Genomic DNA, 20,147 nt, shown 5'->3' with positions numbered 1-20,147 from the left:
CCCACAACCAACTCATTCTACATGCGTCATATGAGCATTCCTAAAACACCCTGTCATTCTCCATTAAAAGACCTCCAGCAGCAGAACCCCAATCTCAGCCCTCTCTACCACCTCCCTACGAAAACCACTTTCATGCTTGAAAAACATCCTGAACGCCACCAGTCTAACGCACTGGAAGTTCACACACTCTGAGGTGAAGCTGCCCCCCTATGCAACCTTCACCGCAGCCCTGGTCCTGACCCCAACACCTCCTTCCACAGTGACATGCAGGGACCCTGGGACACTTCCTGGACGAACAGGGCTGTTGCTCTCTCCAGGGGAACCCAATACTCCTGTAAAACATTAACAGCTATGGTCCGACTGAGCACCAGCTAGCTAGTCCTGGGCTATTAACATCCACCTTATCAGGGGCCCACTCTTCTCTCAAGCACAGAGCAGCTCAGGAGGAAACCGAAGTTTGATCTGAGACACCTCCCTTGGACACGGCTAGAACAGGCTCTGTTGGTAGCCCTGGCAGGTGAGCTGCTCCTGGCATAGCCGGAAGACCAGGACCGTGTTGAGTGGCAGGACCCCACGGAACAAGGCCCCCTCCCCGTCTGGGCCCCGCACCTTGTGCGGTTAAGGCCACTTTTGATGGTGTCATCCTCTGTGAACACCCCTCACCACCCACGCACAACACACACGCCACACACACACACACGCCACACACACACACGCCCTGCACAGCCGGCGGTGGTCTCGTCACATGCACACTCTGGGCCACGCTGTTCTCTGGGAAGGGTGCCAAGCCTGGCACTTACCTTTAAGCCATAACCCCATTTTCTGCTATTGCCAAAAATCCTCAGAATAAAGCCCAGTCACAGGAGCAAGATACAGACTGCCGCATCAGAGGAGCTGGGCCAAGACTCCAAGGAGAGAATGAACGCAGCAAAGAGCAAGCAGCCTGTCAGCCGGCGGGCAGCACCTTCATTCTTCTTCAGATACGAGGTCTCCAAGAAGGCTAAACTGAAGTTAAGCTAAGAGGTTCCTTCTCCCAGACGGAAGCTTTTATTGAAAACACATGTCCATGCGCACACATGCGTGCACACGCGCACACGCTCACACACAAATCGCAGCAGCCTTCATTATGAAATTAAGGAAACCATTCGAGTGTAAGACAGGTTTCTTTTATTAGTTTCCCCTAAACTTGTCTCATGTTTACTGAATGTTTTTCTTAGTGTGAGAACGTGACCTGGAGCTTTAACAAACCAATTTGGACGACGCAACCGGGAAGAACGCCCGTCTACACACAAGCATCACCTGTCCCTCTGTGGCCTGGCCTCCATGGAGACCCGATCCGTCCTAGAGCATGTCTGAACAGGGAGCAAGCAGACCACATCATCTTAGTTCTGGTTTTAACTTCAATTTCCCCCCATCCCAACACCTATACCCTTCCCCACACACAAAAAAATTTTTTTAGAAGAAATGGCCAGTAAGGATTGAGTCAGTTGCATAAGGGTTGGCTAAATCCTGCAGCCAGCACTTCATAACAGACACTGGCCCGGCTGCAGGACAGCTGGACCTCCTGAAGCAGGACAGGCAGAGGACGAACAGAGGGTGCTCTAAGAACAGGCCCAAGCCCTGGTGCCATGAGGCCTCTGTGCGCACTTACACCCCAACACAAACATACTTCCCCCCTCCTCCTCTCTGAGCAATTGTTCTCTACAGCATTTTGGAGCTTATAACACTCTGAAACTTTTCCATGTAGAGAAAGACAGAAACTTATTCTAACTATGCAAGATATAATCCTATTTCTAACAACATAGGCCAATATTAACAGAGAGAAGCTCTGTTATACAGAATAGCAATTATTACAAAGATCCAAAATGGAACCAACAAAGTTCATAACAGTATCTAAGGCAGGTACCAGCTCTGGCCTGTAATACAGGCTTCCCTTGGAGCTTCCGAAACGCAGCCCTCCTGCCGCCACTGCCCGAGCGGCCGTCAGGGGAACGCTCTGGCGCCCGCGACGCTGGCCGCACGGCGAAGAGTGGGGTGTTGCTGTCACATCGGCACCACTCTTCTGTAACACTAATTTCAGACTCATCCAGTACAATCCAGTGTATCTTAGCTCTTTGTAGGATCTGTCGGCTGTTTAACATGTACAAATGGGCATATTCATGACAGATATTAACACTTAACATACAAGTGATTCTGAATGAGCTAAAAAGAAATTTTTAACTCTTGTCCTAGGAGTTCAAAGCTATACCTCAAATTTACACAGAACATCTCCCACCTGAACACACAGGCCAGGATACAAATCTTTACACCATAGTTAACAAGGATCGATTCCTCGGTTAAATTTACCACGCCTATACCCGGCAATACATCTACCCAATTCTAACTTTCTGAAGAGAAGATTATTTAGAGACTTTGATGCTTAGTGAACAATACTTTCAGGAAGAGCCTCTAGTTCTAAAACCCTTGGTTAACAACTTGCTCCAAGTCGGGGGTCTATTTGCCCAAGAGCAGAACATGGCATTTACACTGGGAGCTCTTTTATTCGAGAAGGGGAGAGAGCAGGGTGGAAGTGGACGAGTGTCAAGAAGCTCAAGGCATACCTTTGCTGCTCTGCTGTGTTACTCTGTGCCGTGCTCTGCTCTGACCCTCAGAGACAGGGAGACCCAGCCCCACGCCAGGCAGGGAGCCTTCGCGGCAATCTCCCCAACAGATTTTTGAAGCATGATTAGAGCTCCTGCCATGTAAGTCATGATGAAAAGTCAGCTTGGTAGCTAGGTACAGCTTTTGCTATAGCTCAACTTTCCAATATAAACTTGTTCTTGTAGACGCATGATTAAACATAAAAGGAGTGAAGCGTAAGCTCAGTAAGACTAACTGGGCTCCTAAATAGTACCATTATGAAAAAGATACAATGCACTTAATTTCTGTATCTAACTATTTAGAAGTCAAAATGCTCCATACATATCCCCTCCCCCAAAATTCCCTAAAAACTAAGAAATCTTCAGTATTCACTTGCTCTAGTTGATATTTAGAACAAAGTTGACAACTTAAAGCTTTATAATAGTCTGTTTTAATATAAACAGGTGTCGGAATCAATCAATGTCCATCTCGGGAAGTTTCTTGTCCGAATCCGAAGGCACGGCGCTGTCTGAGCCCTGCTCGGCTGCCTGCGGGCCGGGGCTGTCTCCTTGTCCGTCCACGGGTCCGTTCTGCTCCGCGTTTTTCTGCTCTTCTTTCGGAGGTTCCACTTTGGGTTTAGGCTTTGAAATTATAGGGCTACAAATGCTCATCAGCTCCTAGAATGAGTGAGAGAGAAAACTGTGGTTTCTTATAAATGAACAAATTTTACAGACATGCTAAACCCAAATCCACCCTCTCTCATCCAACCACCAGCCCAGAAGCTAAGATGCAATGATGAAATTCCCTCCTACATGTCACCTGAGGACAATAAATCACACAAATGACAAGCAAAGGCTATCATATGAAGGCGTGAATGACCTTAATTTTAGCTTCGATCTCCTTTGACTTGACCACGGGGTCCGCGGTCAGGCTCCGCTTGTTCTGCAGGTTCAGCTTGGTGTTCATCCACTCCATCGCCTCGCTCGCGCTTTGCTCCACCTTCCCCACGTCCGCAGCGTCCAGGTGCTCGTACTGGTCCTCCTGCAACCAGCAGCAGCCAGACACGTGTTAAAGGAGAACACTCTCCCTCCCCAAAGACTGTCTAGTTTGTTGCCATCTTTCAAAAAGAGGAAATCTTTAAAAAAAAAGAAGCACATTTAGCCTCACGATCTAAACAGACATTAAATTACTCAAGAAAAGAAACATAACCACAACTTTTTAAACACAAAATAGATTTAAAGGCCAAGAAAATACATGAGGTGGTAATTTAAAGGCTTCTACAGTATAAATAGCTGCACATGTTTTATACAAACTCTTATAAAAACAATTTCACAATGCAAAAAAAATTATCAGATACAAGAGTTGAGGTTTGGGCATGGTAGTTCAGAACGAAAATAATGAATACAATTTTTAAAAGAACGCCTTTTAAAAGTAAAATCTAAAAAAAAAAAAAAGCCCAATTTGTCATTCTTAATGTTTCTTACACTGACATTACATCAAGAACCTAGAGTATAGTGGAGTGGTTAGAACCCAAACTTTGGAGCCAGACTTCTGGCTAAACGCCAGCTCTCTCCGCTTCCTGACCCTGGGTGGTGCCTAATGAAAGTGTGGCTCAAAGAACTTAGGAGTTACCTGTAAAGGCTGATACCACCACCTGCTCCATAAGGGTGCTTAGGGAGGTATAGATTCAATAAGACAATGTATTTATGGAGTGTGTCATATTGTGCTCAAAACTATTAAATTGTCATAGTCTTAACATCTGTGAACAACCAAATTACAAAACTAATATATTCTCAGAAGGACCATGTTATGCCAAACACGGATGAAGTATTTCACAACAGGAAAAGGAAACTAAGCAATAGTTGCTCAATTTCAGATTCCACCTATTAAAAAGATGCAACAAATCCCATTTCTTATTAAGAGTCTATAAACCATTACACATTACATTTAACATCCAAATAAAACAAGTATTATTAAACAACAGCTAATGAGAAAAAATACTATATAAATGCCTCAAAATTTATCTTTACCAAAATAAGAGCAGGGAAAAGAAAGAAGTTACCTTGTTTTTGAAAGAGCTGATTGCTTTCATATACTGTTGGATCTGTTTCCCTAGTTCTTCAAATAATTTTGGTCTTTCTTCAGATTCCTGGAACCGTAACTTAATAGGTTGACCTAGATTCTTAAAAGAAAGAATATACAAATTCTTCATAGGGCAGCTTAAAATATAAGAGTTGTGCTGTTTCTACTAAGATGGATTGACTGTGAAGTGCATTCACCTCCACAGGCTACACAGAAGTTACTCCCCAGCCCACCGGGAAACCAGGCCGCCGCGGGGTGGGCAGAGCCTGCCACACGCTGTTCAGTGTGGTGCTGATCCAGTCGGCCACCTGAGCCCCTCACTCTCAAAACACAGTGGGGAGACAGCCAAAAACAAGGTGCCTCCTAACACAGATACATAGCACTAAGTAGGAAGTATATTTGCCAAAACTAAAATTTTATTTAATTTTTTTTTTTAAAAGCCATCTGAATCTGATGAAGCTCTAGATCTAACCACCAACTTAACAAAGTTAAACACCACCATGGAATTGAAAATTGGTGAAATCCAGACTAGGGGAAATCCTACAGGACAAATGATCCAGTTTCTCACCAAATAACTAAAGGGGGGGGGGAATGATGAGTTAACTACATGCACAGATTTAAGAGATATATAAATAAAATGCATGAAGCTTATTTGGATACTAGCTCCAACTGGGGAAAAATTATGAAATAAATGGAACTTGAGAATGAATACTATAGTGTTAAGACATTTCTTAGGTGCGATAATGGTACAGCATGAGGTTATATTTTCTTTCTTTTTTTTTTTTGAGACAGTCTCGCTTGTTGACCAGGCTAGAGTGAGTGCCGTGGCATCAGCCTAGCTCACAGCAACCTCAAACTCCTGGGCTCAAGCAATCCTTCTGCCTCAGCCTCCTGAGTAGCTGGGACTACAGGCATGCGCCACCATGCCCGGCTAATTTTCTATATATATTAGTTGGCCAATTAATTTCTTTCTATTTATAGTAGAGACGGAGTCTTGCTCTTGCTCAGGCTGGTTTCAAACTCCTGACCTCGAGCGATCCGCCCGCCTCAGCCTCCCAGAGTGCTAGGATTACAGGCGTGAGCCACTGCGCCCGGCTTATATTTTCTTTAATAAAATATTTTTGTCTAGCTGACTTTGGAGGGAAAATTAAGAACAAGAAAAAAAAAAGGAAAAAAAGTAAAAGAATCTTTAATATTTTTTTAAAAAAAGAAAAAAATTTAAAACAAAATATTTTTGGATTAAATTTAACATGACAGACTTGCTTCAAATAACAGAAGAAAGAGAAATAAACAAATTGGCCATAAATTGAAAACAGGTGAAGCTATAGTCTCTTTACTTTCATGGGTTTGACATCTCACAGAATAAAAGGTAAAACACACATACACACAGGAAGGACTCAAGGAGAGACTATTCTTGCCAGAATGATATATTCAACTACAGGTACTATCCTTGAGAAATTCCATTCACGAGGCAGTCATAACGGCCCAGTTCCACAAAAAAACAAGTAATCCACGGCTAAAACTACAGGGAAATGTGAAAAGGTCACTTTTGTGCATTTGCATTCTTTTCCAAACAAAACGCCTCAATTTTAGATAATACTTTGCTTTTTTAACCCTAAGGTTTAACGATCAGATTCTTTAAATACTAAACAAGATACTTTGCTTTTATCAAGAGTCCAAACTATATAAACAGTCCTGCCCCAAATGCACTACAGGTGGTTTTAAGGATGTCTTGCTAGTTTTTCCATCTCTTGATAGCAAGAATGCACTAAATCTCCAATTCAATAAAGCACTATCAGTCTAACCTCAATTTTCAAAAAAATTCTTTTGTTATTATGAGGTTCCAAAAGTGAGAATGATCGTTAGCCTCAGACATAAAGAGTACAGCTCATCAAACATCATGGTCAGCCTGTCTTCCTGACTTGACATAAGAATTCCTCCCAATTTTGAGCTCTTCTCTTTGGAAGCTTCAACAGGGTTTGGGAAACACCTCTGCTCTCAAGAGTCACTTACTTTTAATTCTGCCAATTTATCAACATAAACTTGCTTTGGCTGGTCTTCTCCTTCCTCATACAACCAGTTTTCAGTGTCTTCTAGTTTCAAAGTAAAACTGTTACGATCCTAAAGATAAAGAAAATATTGTAATTAGGTAAATCAAAAACCAGCTGGTTCACCAGTGCAGTCTCTGGCACCGAACACAATAACAGGTCTCGGGTTTGCGTTAAAATACATGGTGGGAGGAGCTGGGGGATACAGATAACAATGTCTGCAACTATTACAGTGAACAGGTTGGGGGGGTGTTATTGTATTACTCTCTCTCCATTATAGGAGATGTGGGGTATTGTTTGAAAATTTCAAAACCAGAAATTGCATATTTATTTATTTTTTTTTTTTTTTTTTTTTTTTTTTTGAGACAGAGTCTCGCTTTGTTGCCCAGGCTAGAGTGAGTGCCGTGGCGTCAGCCTAGCTCACAGCAACCTCAAACTCCTGGGCTCAAGTGATCCTCCTGCCTCAGCCTCCCAAGTAGCTGGGACTACAGGCATGCACCACCATGCCCGGCTAATTTTTTGTATATATATTAGTTGGCCAATTAATTTATTTCTATTTATAGTAGAGACGGGGTCTCGCTCTTGCTCAGGCTAGTTTCGAACTCCTGACCTCGAGCAATCCGCCCGCCTCGGCCTCCCAGAGAGCTAGGATTACAGGCGTGAGCCACCGCGCCCGGCCGAAATTGCATATTTAAAAGCAAGTGAGTTAAAATAAGCAAGGAAAGTGAACTGATTTAAAAAAAGATGCAGGTAAACAATAGCACTCAATGTGCCAAAAACTGATTTGTAAAAGTGATGCACATTAACTGGGCAGAGTGGCTCCTGCCTGTAGTCTCAATTTTCAGGAGGCTGAGGTGGGAGGATCGCTTGAGCACAGGAGTTTGAGGCTGCAGCAAGGTATGATCAAGCCACTGCACTGGGCAACAGAACAAGATCCTATTTTTTTTTTTTTTTTTTTTTTTTACAGAGTCTCACTTTGTTGCCCAGGCTAGAGTTAGTGCCATGGCATCAGCCTAGCTCACAGCAACCTCAAACTCCTGGGCTCTAGCAATCCTCCTGCCTCAGCTGGACTACAGGCATGCGCCACCATAACCAGCTAATTTTTTTCTATATATGTATTAGTTGGCCAATTAATTTCTTTCTATTTATAATACAGACGGGGTCTCGCTCTTGCTCAGGCTGGTTTTGATCTCTTGACCCCGAGCAATCCGCCCTCCTCGGCCTCCCAACGTGCTAGGATTACAGGCATGAGCCACCGTACCTGGCCAAGATCCTCTCTTTTTATTATTTTTAATTAAAATGTTTTACAAAGACTATCTTTAGGAAACACTGCACCAAGAAAGAAATATGTAATTAACTATATAAAACTTCCCCCCTCCAACAAAAAATACATTTTTAATAATTTTGCTATACACACAGAGATGCAGACTTCCCTTCTAACCCATTTAAAGATGCTCCAAGGGGTGGGAGGGGGAGGAGGGGATGGGTGTATACAACCACGAGTAAGATGTGCAACGTTTGGGGGATGGACATGCTTAAAGCTCTTATTCCAGGGGGGAGGGGGCATGGGCAATATAAGTAACCTTAACACTTGTACCCCCATAATATGCTAAAATAAAAAAATTTAAAAAATAAATAAAGATGCTCCCAGAAGACAAGCACAGCAGCCAGGCACACTGTGGCTATACTTACATCTTCACTCACAAACTTCTCGTATTCGCCACTGAGCTTGTCTCGCATTTCATACACATATTCTTCCACTGCATTCTTAGCATCATTCCGTTCCTTCTCCAATTTATCCTGCATGATCATCTTACCCTGAGAACATGAATTAACATTATGCATAAATTAGATGTTAGGACAACTGGGACAATTTCCACTTAAATACTAGTAGAACTATAAAAATAGAGAATTCTTCACCAAATCCTTTTAGTTCTGTGAGCCACTCAACAAAGGAGAGCTGGAAGACTAGTCCTCAACTAATTTTGAGACCAAGAAGTAAGATTTTTGTGAGTGGCATTAGGGGAAAGCACTAAAAATACCAATGTGTATAAACTCAAAAGCAAAAATAAATGTAAAGGCCAGGCGCAGTGGCTCACGCCTGTAATCCGAGCACTCTGGGAGGCCAAGGTGGGAGGATCACTCAAGCTCAGGAGTTCAAGACAGCCTGAGCAAGATCGAGACCCCCATTTCTACAAAAATTAGAGAAATTAGCCAAACGGGACACATGCCCATAATCCCAGCTACTCAGGATGAGGCAGGAGAATCACTTGAGCCTAGGAGTTTGAGGTTGTAGTGAGCTATGGTGACATCACTGCATTCTAGCCTAGGCAACAGAAAGAGACTGTGTCTCCAAAAAAAAAAAAAAAAATTAAGAGAACTTTAAGGCCGGGCGCAGTGGCTCACGCCTGTAATCCTAGCACTCTGAGAGGCCAAAGTGGGCAGATTGCTCGAGGTCAGGAGTTCGAAACCAGCCTGAGCAAGAGCAAGACCCCCGTCTCTACTATAAATAGAAAGAAATTAATTGGCCAACTAATATATATAGAAAAAATTAGCCGGGCATGGTGGCGCATGCCTGTAGTCCCAGCTACTCGAGAGGCTGAGGCAGCAGGATCGCTTGAGCCCAAGAGTTTGAGGTTGCTGTGAGCTAGGCTGATGCCACAGCACTCACTCTAGCCTGGGCATCAATGCGAGATTCTGCCTCAAAAAAAAAAAAAAAAAGAGAGAGAGAGAACTTTAAGAAACTATCAGTTCAATTATCTTAAATGAAATAAGCCAAGAAAGACAAATCTTGCATGTTCTCACTAATATGTGGGAGCTAAATATTAAAAACAATTGATCTCAGAGTAGAATGACAGTTGAGGCCGAGAACGGTATCAGGGAGGGGGGGATAAAGTAGGGATGATTAATGGGTACAAAAATATAGTTAGGGCCAGGCACAGTGGCTCATGCCTGTAATCCTACTACTATGGGAGGCCAAAGCAGGAGGATCAACTGAGGTCAGGAGTTCGAGACCAGCCTGAGCAAGAGCAAACCCCATCTCCACTACATGCTGGGCATGGTGGCATGTGCCTGTAGTCCCAGCTACTCTGGAGCCTGAGGCAGGAGGATCACTTGAGCCCAATAGTTTGAGGCTGCAGTGAGCTATCATGATGCCACTGCACTGGGGTGATAGAGCAAGATTCTGTCTCAAAAAAAAACAAAACAAAACAAAAAAAAACCATATGTGTGTGTGTGTATCAATAGCTAGAATAGAATGGAGAATATTAGACTGCACAACAAAACAAATATAATCAATAAGTTAGGGAATACTTTTAAAATAACTATAATAATAAAAGACTAGAACTAGGATGTTCCTAAAACAAAGAAATATTAAATGCATAGGGTGATAGACACCCCAATTACCCTACAAAGATACACAGCTATTTTGTACCAATAATAATTAAAAAATGTTTTAAAAGAAATTACTGGTTCAATGTCACAGGGTAAAAATGCTGTTGTTATTATGGAATATGAAGAAAAATCAAATTTATTCATGCAGTATAAATGTCAAAGTTTCCAGAGAACAAAATTATTCTAAGCTAAGCCGGGCGCGGTGGCTCACGTCTGTAATCCTAGCTCTCTGGGAGGCCGAGGCGGGCGGATTGCTCAAGGTCAGGAGTTCAAAACCAGCCTGAGCAAGAGCGAGACCCCGTCTCTACTATAAATAGAAAGAAACTAATTGGCTAACTGATATACATATAAAAAAAAAAATTAGCCGGGCATGGTGGCGCATGCCTGTAGTCCCAGCTACTCGGGAGGCTGAGACAGAAGGATCGCTGGAGCCCAGGAGTTTGAGGTTGCTGTGAGCTAGGCTGACGCCACGGCACTCACACTAGCCTGGGCAACAAAGCGAGACTCTGTCTCAAAAAAAAAAAAAAAAAAAAAAATTATTCTAAGCTCCACTGGATACCTAATAAACTTCACAGACAACAATTAGTACAATAAATGTGCTCCAGGATCCGAAACTTTGCATCACTCACCATAACAAGAGTTAATGAATTTACACATTGACTGGCAACAGGAAGGAATAAGCAAAATAGTGCTACTATTAACACTATGTGACTTCTCCTACTGATCAGCTTCCTGACTCACTGCCTCAAATATCCCAATCTCTAGGGAACAAACATACATATACACCCAAAAATGAATGCTACTTCCCCTTATAGCAAAGACATGTCAAAGATCTCTTAACAGAGCTTCTACCAATATAGACATTGTATTAGTATCATTATAAACAAATCTGACATACCACAGGATCTATAATTTAAACTTGTCCTTACAGTACCCAAAAGTCTAAATTCTTTTTTCAAAGTCCAAAGAACCAAAAGTGTGTAAGGAGCACTAGAAACAGAGTCTGAATGCTATGGCCACACTGATTTGTTAGCTCACTGTTTTAAGAAACTTTAAATAACGACCTCATTTTCAATGTACAAGTTGAGCATCTCTCTGTCTATCTGCCATAACAGCTGATTCTCAATTGGCAGGTCCACGGTACTGGTCTTCACTTTTGCTTTCTTGGCTTGGGGAGGTTGGTCCATCTTTTTGTCTTTTGATCCGGCCTGGGAGGTCTAAAATAATAGAAATCATTAAGAACAATCACATACACAGACTTTTTTAAATTTCAAAATGGGTCTTATTTCAAAAGCTACTTTTGCTTTTTTATTAACTTTGTGTCCTGATGATCTAAATAACTTGGAACTATCATCACGTCCTGAAAACAAGAAATAAATAAATACGATATGAGTTATCTAGTGTGGTTAAATTCATAGAGATGAAAGCAGATTGACGGTTGACAGGGACTATGGGGAAGGGGAGAATGGGGAGTTGTTGGATGGGTATAGAGTTTCAGTTTTGCAAGATGAAAAGGTTCTGAGGATTCGTTGTGCCACAATGTCTGTAGTTAACACTGTACTGAACTGTATACTTAAAAAAGGTTAACATGGGCCGGGCGTGGTGGCTCACACCTGTAATCCTAGCACACTGGGAGGCTGAGGCGGGCGGATCGCTCGAGGTCCGGAGTTCAAAACCAGCCTGAGCGAGACCCCGTCTCTACTAAAAAAAAAAAAATCGAAAGAAACTGATTGACCAACTAAAAATATATATACAAAAAAAATTAGCCAGGCATGGTGGCACATGCCTGTAGTCCCAGCTACTCGGGAGGCTGAGGCAGGAGGATTGCTTGAGCCCAGGAGTTTGAGGTTGCTGTGAGCTAGGCTGACAGCATAGCACTCACACTAGCCTTGGCAACGAAGTGAGACTGTCTCAAAAAAAAAAAAAAAAAAAAAAAAAGAAAAGTTAAGATGGTAAATTTTGTGTATTTTACAATTGAAAATAAATTTTAAAAAATATAAATACATAACAACCTCCCACAATCAACACAGAATCATTATTAAACATTTTTCTTCTATTCTTACCTAGACATATATTAACACATTATGAAGTTAGTGAAGAGAAAATATGAAATTTTTAAAGACCAGTAACATATGTACAATGTGATTTTCAGAATGTTTATAACTATTTATATTCTCACAGTAAATGAGGAGGACCACTGTACCCTACCCATAAATGGGAATTCGTTTAACTTTATCTCACTGTTATTTTAATGAGTTTCTTTGGCTCAATAACCTTTTCTCACACATTATTTCTTCAAATTGCCTAGCAATATTTAATCCACCATTCTCTTAGGATTTGTGACATTTTCCACAAATGACTGACCCTTCTAGTTTTTCTCATTTCATATTATTTGTCAACAAAAATTTTTATTGTCAAATGTACCCTTTTTCCTGTGTGATTACTTTTGCTGCTTTTATACTTTAAAGCCCTTCTTCATCCACAGGTTAGAAAAATATACATTTCAAGCTTTTGTTTTTCTGGCATTTCTTTGTTTTGGTTTTTTCTTTTTCCTCCTTGCCTTGCTAAGAGAATGTCTGGGTTTTTTCACTCTTAACTTTTGAATCCACCTGGAACTCAATTTGTTCTGTCACGTGAAGGGAGATTTCAATGTCATTTCCCCGCCTCATATCCAAGTAGCCCAAGCCAACTGCTGGGACTGACGCACCTGCGTTTGCGCGTCGTTTCCCTCAGAAGCAGCACCACAAAAGACGCTGCAGCCCCTGAGCCGTCCCAAGGACGCCTCCGCGCTAAGCCCCTAGAGCTTCCCCTAGGCCCAGGCACTGGGGTGGAGAGACCCGTCACTTCTCCCTTCCCTTCTCTCCACTCGCCTCCCACAACAGGAACTTCTCTCCACCACTGCTGCCCCAACCCACCCAACAACATGAAAGGTTTCCACTGAAAAAGGCCTGACCCAACTAAATCTGTGAGCACAGTTTCCTCTGTCCATTGTTTTTCTTTTTTAATATTACTTGCACAGCTAAAAGAAAGCAATTAAAAATTTTTAACTGACATGAAAATGGGTAGTAGTAACAGATTTAAGCCACCTTAAGGCTCTGCCAAATGCCACGATCAGAAATTCCTAAAAGCTGAGATTATACATTGTAATTTTATAAATAACTTGAAAGAAAAGATGTTTTCAATGTTAAGAACAAATTTAGGCTGGGTACGGTGGCTCACACCTGTAATCCTAGCACTCTGCTAGGCAGGCAGACTGCTCGAGGTCAGGAGTTCGAAACCAGCCTGAGCAAGAGTGAGACCCCATTTCTACTATAAATAGAAAGAAATCAATTGGCTAACTAATATATAGAGAAAAAATTAGCCAGGCATGGTGGAGCATGCCTGTAGTCCCAGCTACTCGGGAGGCTGAGGCAGCAGGATTGCTTGAGCCCAGGAGTTTGAGGTTGCTGTGAGCTAGGCTGACGCCACGGCACTCACTCTAGCCTGGACAACAAAGCGAGACTCTGTCTCAAAAAAAAAAAAAAGAACAAATTTAAACGTGAAAACTCGAAAGAAGAAATTGTAAAGGATTCAAAAATGTTACATATTCATTTGGGGATAAATTATTTACATTCTTCACAAAATGATTTAAATATAGTAATTAAAATCTTTCAATAAAAAGACATGGATCAGGGCGTTGATAAGATGTGAAAATTTTTTAGGTCTCATTATTGTTTATCAGTAATGAATGTATTATGGATGGAATGACTCAGTAAGAACAACTCAGAAACTATCATGAACCAATCACTAGCCTAGTAAAACTAGGGCTTCTGAGTGCCTTTGTCCTATGTACCAACTAGAATAAAATTCAAAGGTCATTCTGCAAAAGGCAAAACACTATAAAATCTTACTTGAAATTGTTCACAGGCCTGCAGCGGTGGCTCACAACTATAACCCCACCACTTTGTGAGGCCAAATCAGGAGGACTGTTTGAGGCCATAAGTTTGAGACCAACCTAGGCAACATAGCAAGACCGCATCTCTACAAAAAAATTAAAGATTAGCCAGGCATGGTGGCACATGCCTGTGGTCCCAGCTACTTGGGAGGCTGAGGTGGGAGGAGAGCTTGAGCCCAAAAGTCCCAACCTAGACAACAAAGTGAGCTCCTGTCTCTAATTTTAAAAATACATACTGTTCAGGCCGGGTGCGGTGGCTCATGCCTGTAATTCCTAGCTCTCTGGGAGGCCGAGGCGGGCGGATTGCTCGAGGTCAGGAGTTCGAAACCAGCCTGAGCAAGAGCGAGACCCTGTCTCTACTATAAATAGAAAGAAATTAATTGGCCAACTAATATATATAGAAAAAATGAGCCTGGCATGGTGGCGCATGCCTGTAGTCCCAGCTACTTGGGAGGCTGAGGCAGAAGGATTGCTTAAGCCCAGGAGTTTGAGGTTGCTGTGAGCTAGGCTAACGCCACGGCACTCACTCTAGCCTAGGCAACAAAGCGAGACTCTGTCTCAAAAAAAAAAAAAAAAAAAAACATACTGTTCAAATAAAAGAAGAATCTCTACTATACCTACCATCTAAGACTCAGCCCCTCAGCCAAACCCATGCATGTTAAGAGACCGTAATTCATACTCTAAAACACAGCTCGTACCTCCATTTCTTCAGACTCTGCCTTATTTTCCGCTGGTGTTTGCTGCTGTTGCTCTTCAGTGTGAGCTTCCTCCTGGTCCACTTGCATCTTCTGAAAAACAGGTCAAACTATATCCTGAGACTAGGAAATATTAATACTAACAAAAGACTAAGCAACCTTAATGGCACACTGACAAAGTCACAAGGTATGAAATTCCTGCTGAATTACCAGCAATCAGAAGACCTATACTCAAATTCCAGCTAGGCTAGATATTACCTATAACACGGCAGTTTTCCTGACTGGATCTCAGTTAACATGTGTGTACTATGGGGACAACTTGCCCTGGCCGGCCCTCACACAAACAAGAGTGACTGTGGAATTACTTTGTACACCATAAAGCACTCATACTTCGGTGTGGCATCATCTAACACAATCTACAAAACACAATCTGAAGACAGCGTTAAGTTTCTCCAAGCTTCCGCATGAGTAGCTTCTCTCAAAAGTTACGACCTTCTCAAATAGTTCCCAAATTGGCCTTTCCATCCTTAAAAGTACAATCACTGCATGTGTTAGGGAACTGAACACATCGAGAATTCTGTTAAAATTACAAAGCGTAACAATAATGAAGGGAGACATTTGGGGAGAGCCAGAACAAGCCGTTCTCAATGCCTGCAGCGTATCAGAAGGACCTTCGAGGCTTTTACAACTATCAGAACCCAGGCCCAGCCCAAACCAGTTCCTACAAAACCACAGGGCAAGACCCAAGCATGTGTAGTTTTAGCTGGCACACAATGAGGACAAGACCCGCTGCACAGCTCCAACAAATGAGTGTACAACCTATTCTACTTGTGAAAATAAGCAACTGGAGACTCAGAGCATTCTTCAATAAGAATTTTTCTTCAACAAGATAATAAGATTAATAATAATAAGCACAAGCGTTCTTCAGAAAGAATTAAAGGATAACTCAGTTGAGAAGTGCATGATCTGGAGGGAGGCGTCAACTGAGTGAAGACCTCCTGCTGGTTTACCTGTGTTGGGGGAAAGGAACCCTCTCTCGCTTAGCAGCTCTGTCCGTCACAATGGTCCTCCCTTGTCCCCAAGTCAACTTGCTAGAATCCTAGGCAAGTCACCACTGAGCCATCGAAAACGGTATGAAACGTCCAGATTACCTCTTCTTCCTTCAAGTTCTGATCTGTCTCCATCGGCTCCTCGTTTTCCTCGGACTTGTGCACCTCCACCAGGGACGCACTGGACACACTGAAGATGCCATGAACGTTCACTCGAACCTTGACTTTCACCTTCGAACTGGAGCCGTCAGACTGAGGAGTGACTTTCTGAACAGAAAACTGAGCTGGGGACATAGGAAAGACAAAAGGGAACACATAACCTAAGAGGATAAATCCAAACAGGAATATATGCCCACAATGCCAGGTTATGTCCATCTCCCAATGACAGGCCAGCAACCAACACGATGCTTCAAAAATAAACAAAGTGGATACTCTCAGAATCTTACTGTCAGGTGTCTCCTTCCTCTTTCACATGGTCTTTTATTATCCTGTCCCAATTGAGGGCTCAAATATTTCCTAATTCCTTCCTTTCTTTCTGTCCCTTATTTTAATTTCATCTTTATATACTACTAACAGATAAATTCCTAAAACAGATTTCTCATATTCTCCTCTACTGAAAAGGAAAAAACCCACTGATTCTACATGCTTCTGTCATTTATCAAGAAACTGTCATTTCTAGATTCAGTTACTATACAAATGTTTTATTTAAGTTTTCTTGATTCCAACAACTCTGCAAAGTATTAAATATCATCCTTATTCTTGGCTTTACAAATGAAGAAACAGAGTTAACTTTCCACAGCTTCTAAGTGCCATTCAGGATGCTCCTAATACTTTTACCTATGTATGCTAGGTCTTTACACAGTGAAATTCCAGTTTGTCTCTCTTCTCTACAAGTATTATGTCCAGATAAGGGTTGCCCAGTCTACAAAAACTCTAGCCAACATGGTTCCAAAATCTAGGATGAATTCATACTATACCACAATCTTCTAATGATTTTCTGTGTACATCTTCTAACTGTATATCAGAGCCAGAACAGAATTTAACTCCTTACAGTATCTTGCACAAAGCGTAATCACAATAGGTTATTACCTGAGAAATGCTGCCCACATAATAGGAGATCCAATTACATAATAATTGTCCGACTGGTTCTTAACCTATTAACAAGACTGGAAGAGGTTTTCTTTGGTAATCTAAGGTACCTAAACTTCAGAATATTGCACACCTGTTCTTTCTGCTATCCTGGTTCTCCAAGTAAATATAAGCTTTCTTTTCTTTTTTTTTTTTTTTTTTTTAATTCCCAACTCTTTACTTACCTATAGCAGGATCTGGATAGGGTAAATCCCGAGGAAAGCTGTAATAGGCCTCAAGAGTAAAAGGTTCTTTTCTATAAAACGTTAGGACTTTAGAGAAAGGAGCAGCATGATTTTTGGGGAAGACTTCACAGTCACTGAATGGAGGAAAAAGACAACAATACACAAATTCAGGATACTGTTACCACTTTTACTCATGTATGTAGTCTAGGTCTGTTTTTACTCATGTATTCTACGTTTATAATTACTGCATAGTCCTAGTTTCTCTCTCTTCTCAACTGATATTTCAGGTTGTAAGAGTTTGGCACAGTGGCTCATGCCTGTAATTCTAGCATTTCAGAGGCCAAGGTGGGAGGATTGCTTCAGGCCAGAAGTTCAAGACCAGCCTGGGCAAGAGACCCTGTCTCTACAAAAAAAAAAATAGAACAATTGGCTGGGCATAGTGGCGCATGCCTGTAGTCCCAGCTACTCAGGGAAGCTGAGGCAGGAGGATCATTTGAGCCCAGGAGTCTGAGGTTGCAGTGAGCTATGATCGCACCAGAGTACCTCTAACCTGGGTGATAGAGCAAGAACTTGTCTCATTTTAGGAAAAAAAAAGAATTTCCAAGAATCTTTATAGATCAAGTATAAGAAACCAAGAACAAATGTATTTATTCTGAATACAATCCGTGATTACTTTGCTTCATGCGCTATGACAAAATGTTACAAATTTGCATAAGTTGAAATGGAGTCAATGTATTACTCAGGCTTAACACTGAATTAACTTTAAGTATAAAAATGATTAACAAACATTACCTTGACCCTTCTTCAGCTGGAGAATTCCATCTCAGAGAGATTGAATATGGTACTACATCAGTGATAGAAAATTCTCTGACTTTGAAAGCAGGCGATAAGATTGCACACTAGAATAGTAATTTTTAAAAATTCCATTTAACAAGTGTAGACATAAACTGAAAGCATTACTAAACCCACAAATAATGACCTCAGAAAACCATCAATGGTCTTTTATAAATATTTGTATTAATAATTTAATGGTGTATAAACAGTTTTACAACCTTCTATCATCTGTAAAATTACCTACATAATCTAACCACTGCTTATTATTTTTCCATTAACCTCCCCAACCCTTATTTAATTGATGTACGCTACTTCATATTGACATGCTAACAGCATTTCAGGCTCAAAGTTATCTCTGCTTCTAGTCAATTAATTCATCTTACTACATGCTACAAAGTACAATTCCTTTTATGAACATCACCTCTGCTGTCCATTTTAAAACAAAGATTTCAAAATCTTACACCTTGAGATCTCCCTGAGGTAACCTCAGGTTATTAGTTAGGTACATAAACCACTGTCGTCTTGTTGCAATGACTTATAAATGGCTACCTATGAAAGGAAGAAAACTCACCTGCAATGCACAGCCTCGAGTGACAGCTTCATCAGCATTCAGTGTTGTACTGAGTTCTTTACCAAAAAATTTGCTGATCTTCTCTTTCACTGCAGGGATTCGTGTAGCACCACCAACTATCTCCACTGCATAAATCTCTTCTTTCTTTAACTCTGTTTTTAAACAATTAGACATTTATAGTAAAAGAATCTTTAAATTAGCATTTTACAACAAAATAAAACAAATAACATCCTGTACTAATGAAATCATTCACAGATCCATAGCAAAACTCCTTCACTCCCTCACCCCCCACAACACACAAACACACACACACACACACACAGATGTGTGGCTTCTGGAAACTAGCAGGTGTTTTGATTCTCTAAATAATGAGGGAAAGGTGGCAAAACAATAATGGGATTTAGGAGGTGAGGGCCAGGAATATTCAATATTCTACAATGCACAGGTCCTGCAATCTCTACTGAATCTCAGGCAAAGAACTGTTAAAATATCAATAGATCAAATGTTCAAGTGAGCTAGCCATAGGGAAAATAAGAGGGCCTCAAAATTATGGGTTACCCAGATCTGGCATGAATGAAAGAGAGATTTAGAATCTAGCTACTCTGGTGCTCTATTCAGAGCATAAACATAATTCATATTAAATCACAGGTATAGTCTCCTCATATTGAAACAATGTACCAAGGGTCTGCTGTTGCTCATAAAATATCTAACAACCACTGACAAGGGCAGTTTAAAGAAATTTTCTTGAGAATGGCAGTTTAAAGAAATGGGCTGTCCCAGTGTGGAAAGAATGTGCTCATCTGCCATAATCACTCTGATTTAATAACAAAGCCTGCTCCAAGCTGACAGTACACCTCAACACTGACACAGCAACCAACACAATGAACTCTAAGTAAATACTTTGTCAAAGGTTTTATGAAAATTAGTAATATAGTCCTAAATCAAACAGCCACCTTTTAACCAGAGACAAAATTCCTGCATCTTGTTAAATAAGTATGTAATTATCATACCTTCCCTCTCTTGTAGCTCTCATTCAGCTAAGTAAGGATTCACTAGCAGAAAAGTTTACAAAACTATCACATCAGCATTGCAAAAGATAATTTTCACCACCATGAAATAACTGAGATGCTTATATCCATCTTTTAGTCTAAATTAGGTTTCTTGGAGAAATTTTTATCAGATTTCCATGAACACTTATCAAAAGATCACAAAAGATGCTTAATATAGCACTGCAGTAGTTCCTATGATAAAAATTTGTATAACTGCTTGGAAAAAAAAGTAATAAACAACATTTTCCAGAGAGTCTGCGATACACAAACAATTCAATCACGAGAATACTTACTGGCTTGATCCAAAACACTACGAAGTGGTGGCTCTACTCTAGCTAACAGATCATCACACATCTCCAGAAATTTGCCTCTATTTAAAAAAAAAAAAAAAAGGTTAAATCACATTCCCCATTTATGTGCAATAGAAGGCTAAAATCAAACAACAAATAGCATGTGTTGGCAAGATGTGGAGAAACTGGATCCCTCATACATTCTAAGGAAGTAAAATGAAAATGGTGCAGCCACTTTGGAAAAGTGTTTGGCAGTTCCTCAAAATCTTA

The 20,147-nt window shown here is 41.1% G+C and overlaps 1 protein-coding gene across 1 annotated transcript in view; it reads right to left on the bottom strand.

Annotated features, from left to right (window-relative positions):
* Nucleotides 1–1,150: 1,150 nt before the first annotated feature.
* Nucleotides 1,151–20,147, bottom strand: part of HSPA4 (heat shock protein family A (Hsp70) member 4) — a 48,045-nt gene continuing 29,048 nt past the window's right edge. Inside the window, exons 8-19 of the mRNA XM_020282326.2 lie at nt 19,881–19,957; nt 18,539–18,690; nt 17,926–18,032; nt 17,134–17,267; nt 15,923–16,104; nt 14,775–14,864; nt 11,207–11,359; nt 8,442–8,567; nt 6,715–6,822; nt 4,682–4,801; nt 3,499–3,660; nt 1,151–3,296 (exon numbers count right to left, since the gene is read on the bottom strand). Coding sequence (XP_020137915.1) covers nt 3,093–3,296; nt 3,499–3,660; nt 4,682–4,801; nt 6,715–6,822; nt 8,442–8,567; nt 11,207–11,359; nt 14,775–14,864; nt 15,923–16,104; nt 17,134–17,267; nt 17,926–18,032; nt 18,539–18,690; nt 19,881–19,957 — 1,615 coding nt within the window. The 3' untranslated portion in view covers nt 1,151–3,092. The remainder of the gene's footprint in view (nt 3,297–3,498; nt 3,661–4,681; nt 4,802–6,714; nt 6,823–8,441; nt 8,568–11,206; nt 11,360–14,774; nt 14,865–15,922; nt 16,105–17,133; nt 17,268–17,925; nt 18,033–18,538; nt 18,691–19,880; nt 19,958–20,147) is intronic.

Source organism: Microcebus murinus, chromosome 21 (genome assembly GCF_040939455.1).
Source record: "Microcebus murinus isolate Inina chromosome 21, M.murinus_Inina_mat1.0, whole genome shotgun sequence".
Classification (NCBI taxonomy): Eukaryota; Metazoa; Chordata; class Mammalia; order Primates; family Cheirogaleidae; genus Microcebus; species Microcebus murinus.
This window is presented reverse-complemented; position numbering and strand designations above follow the sequence as displayed.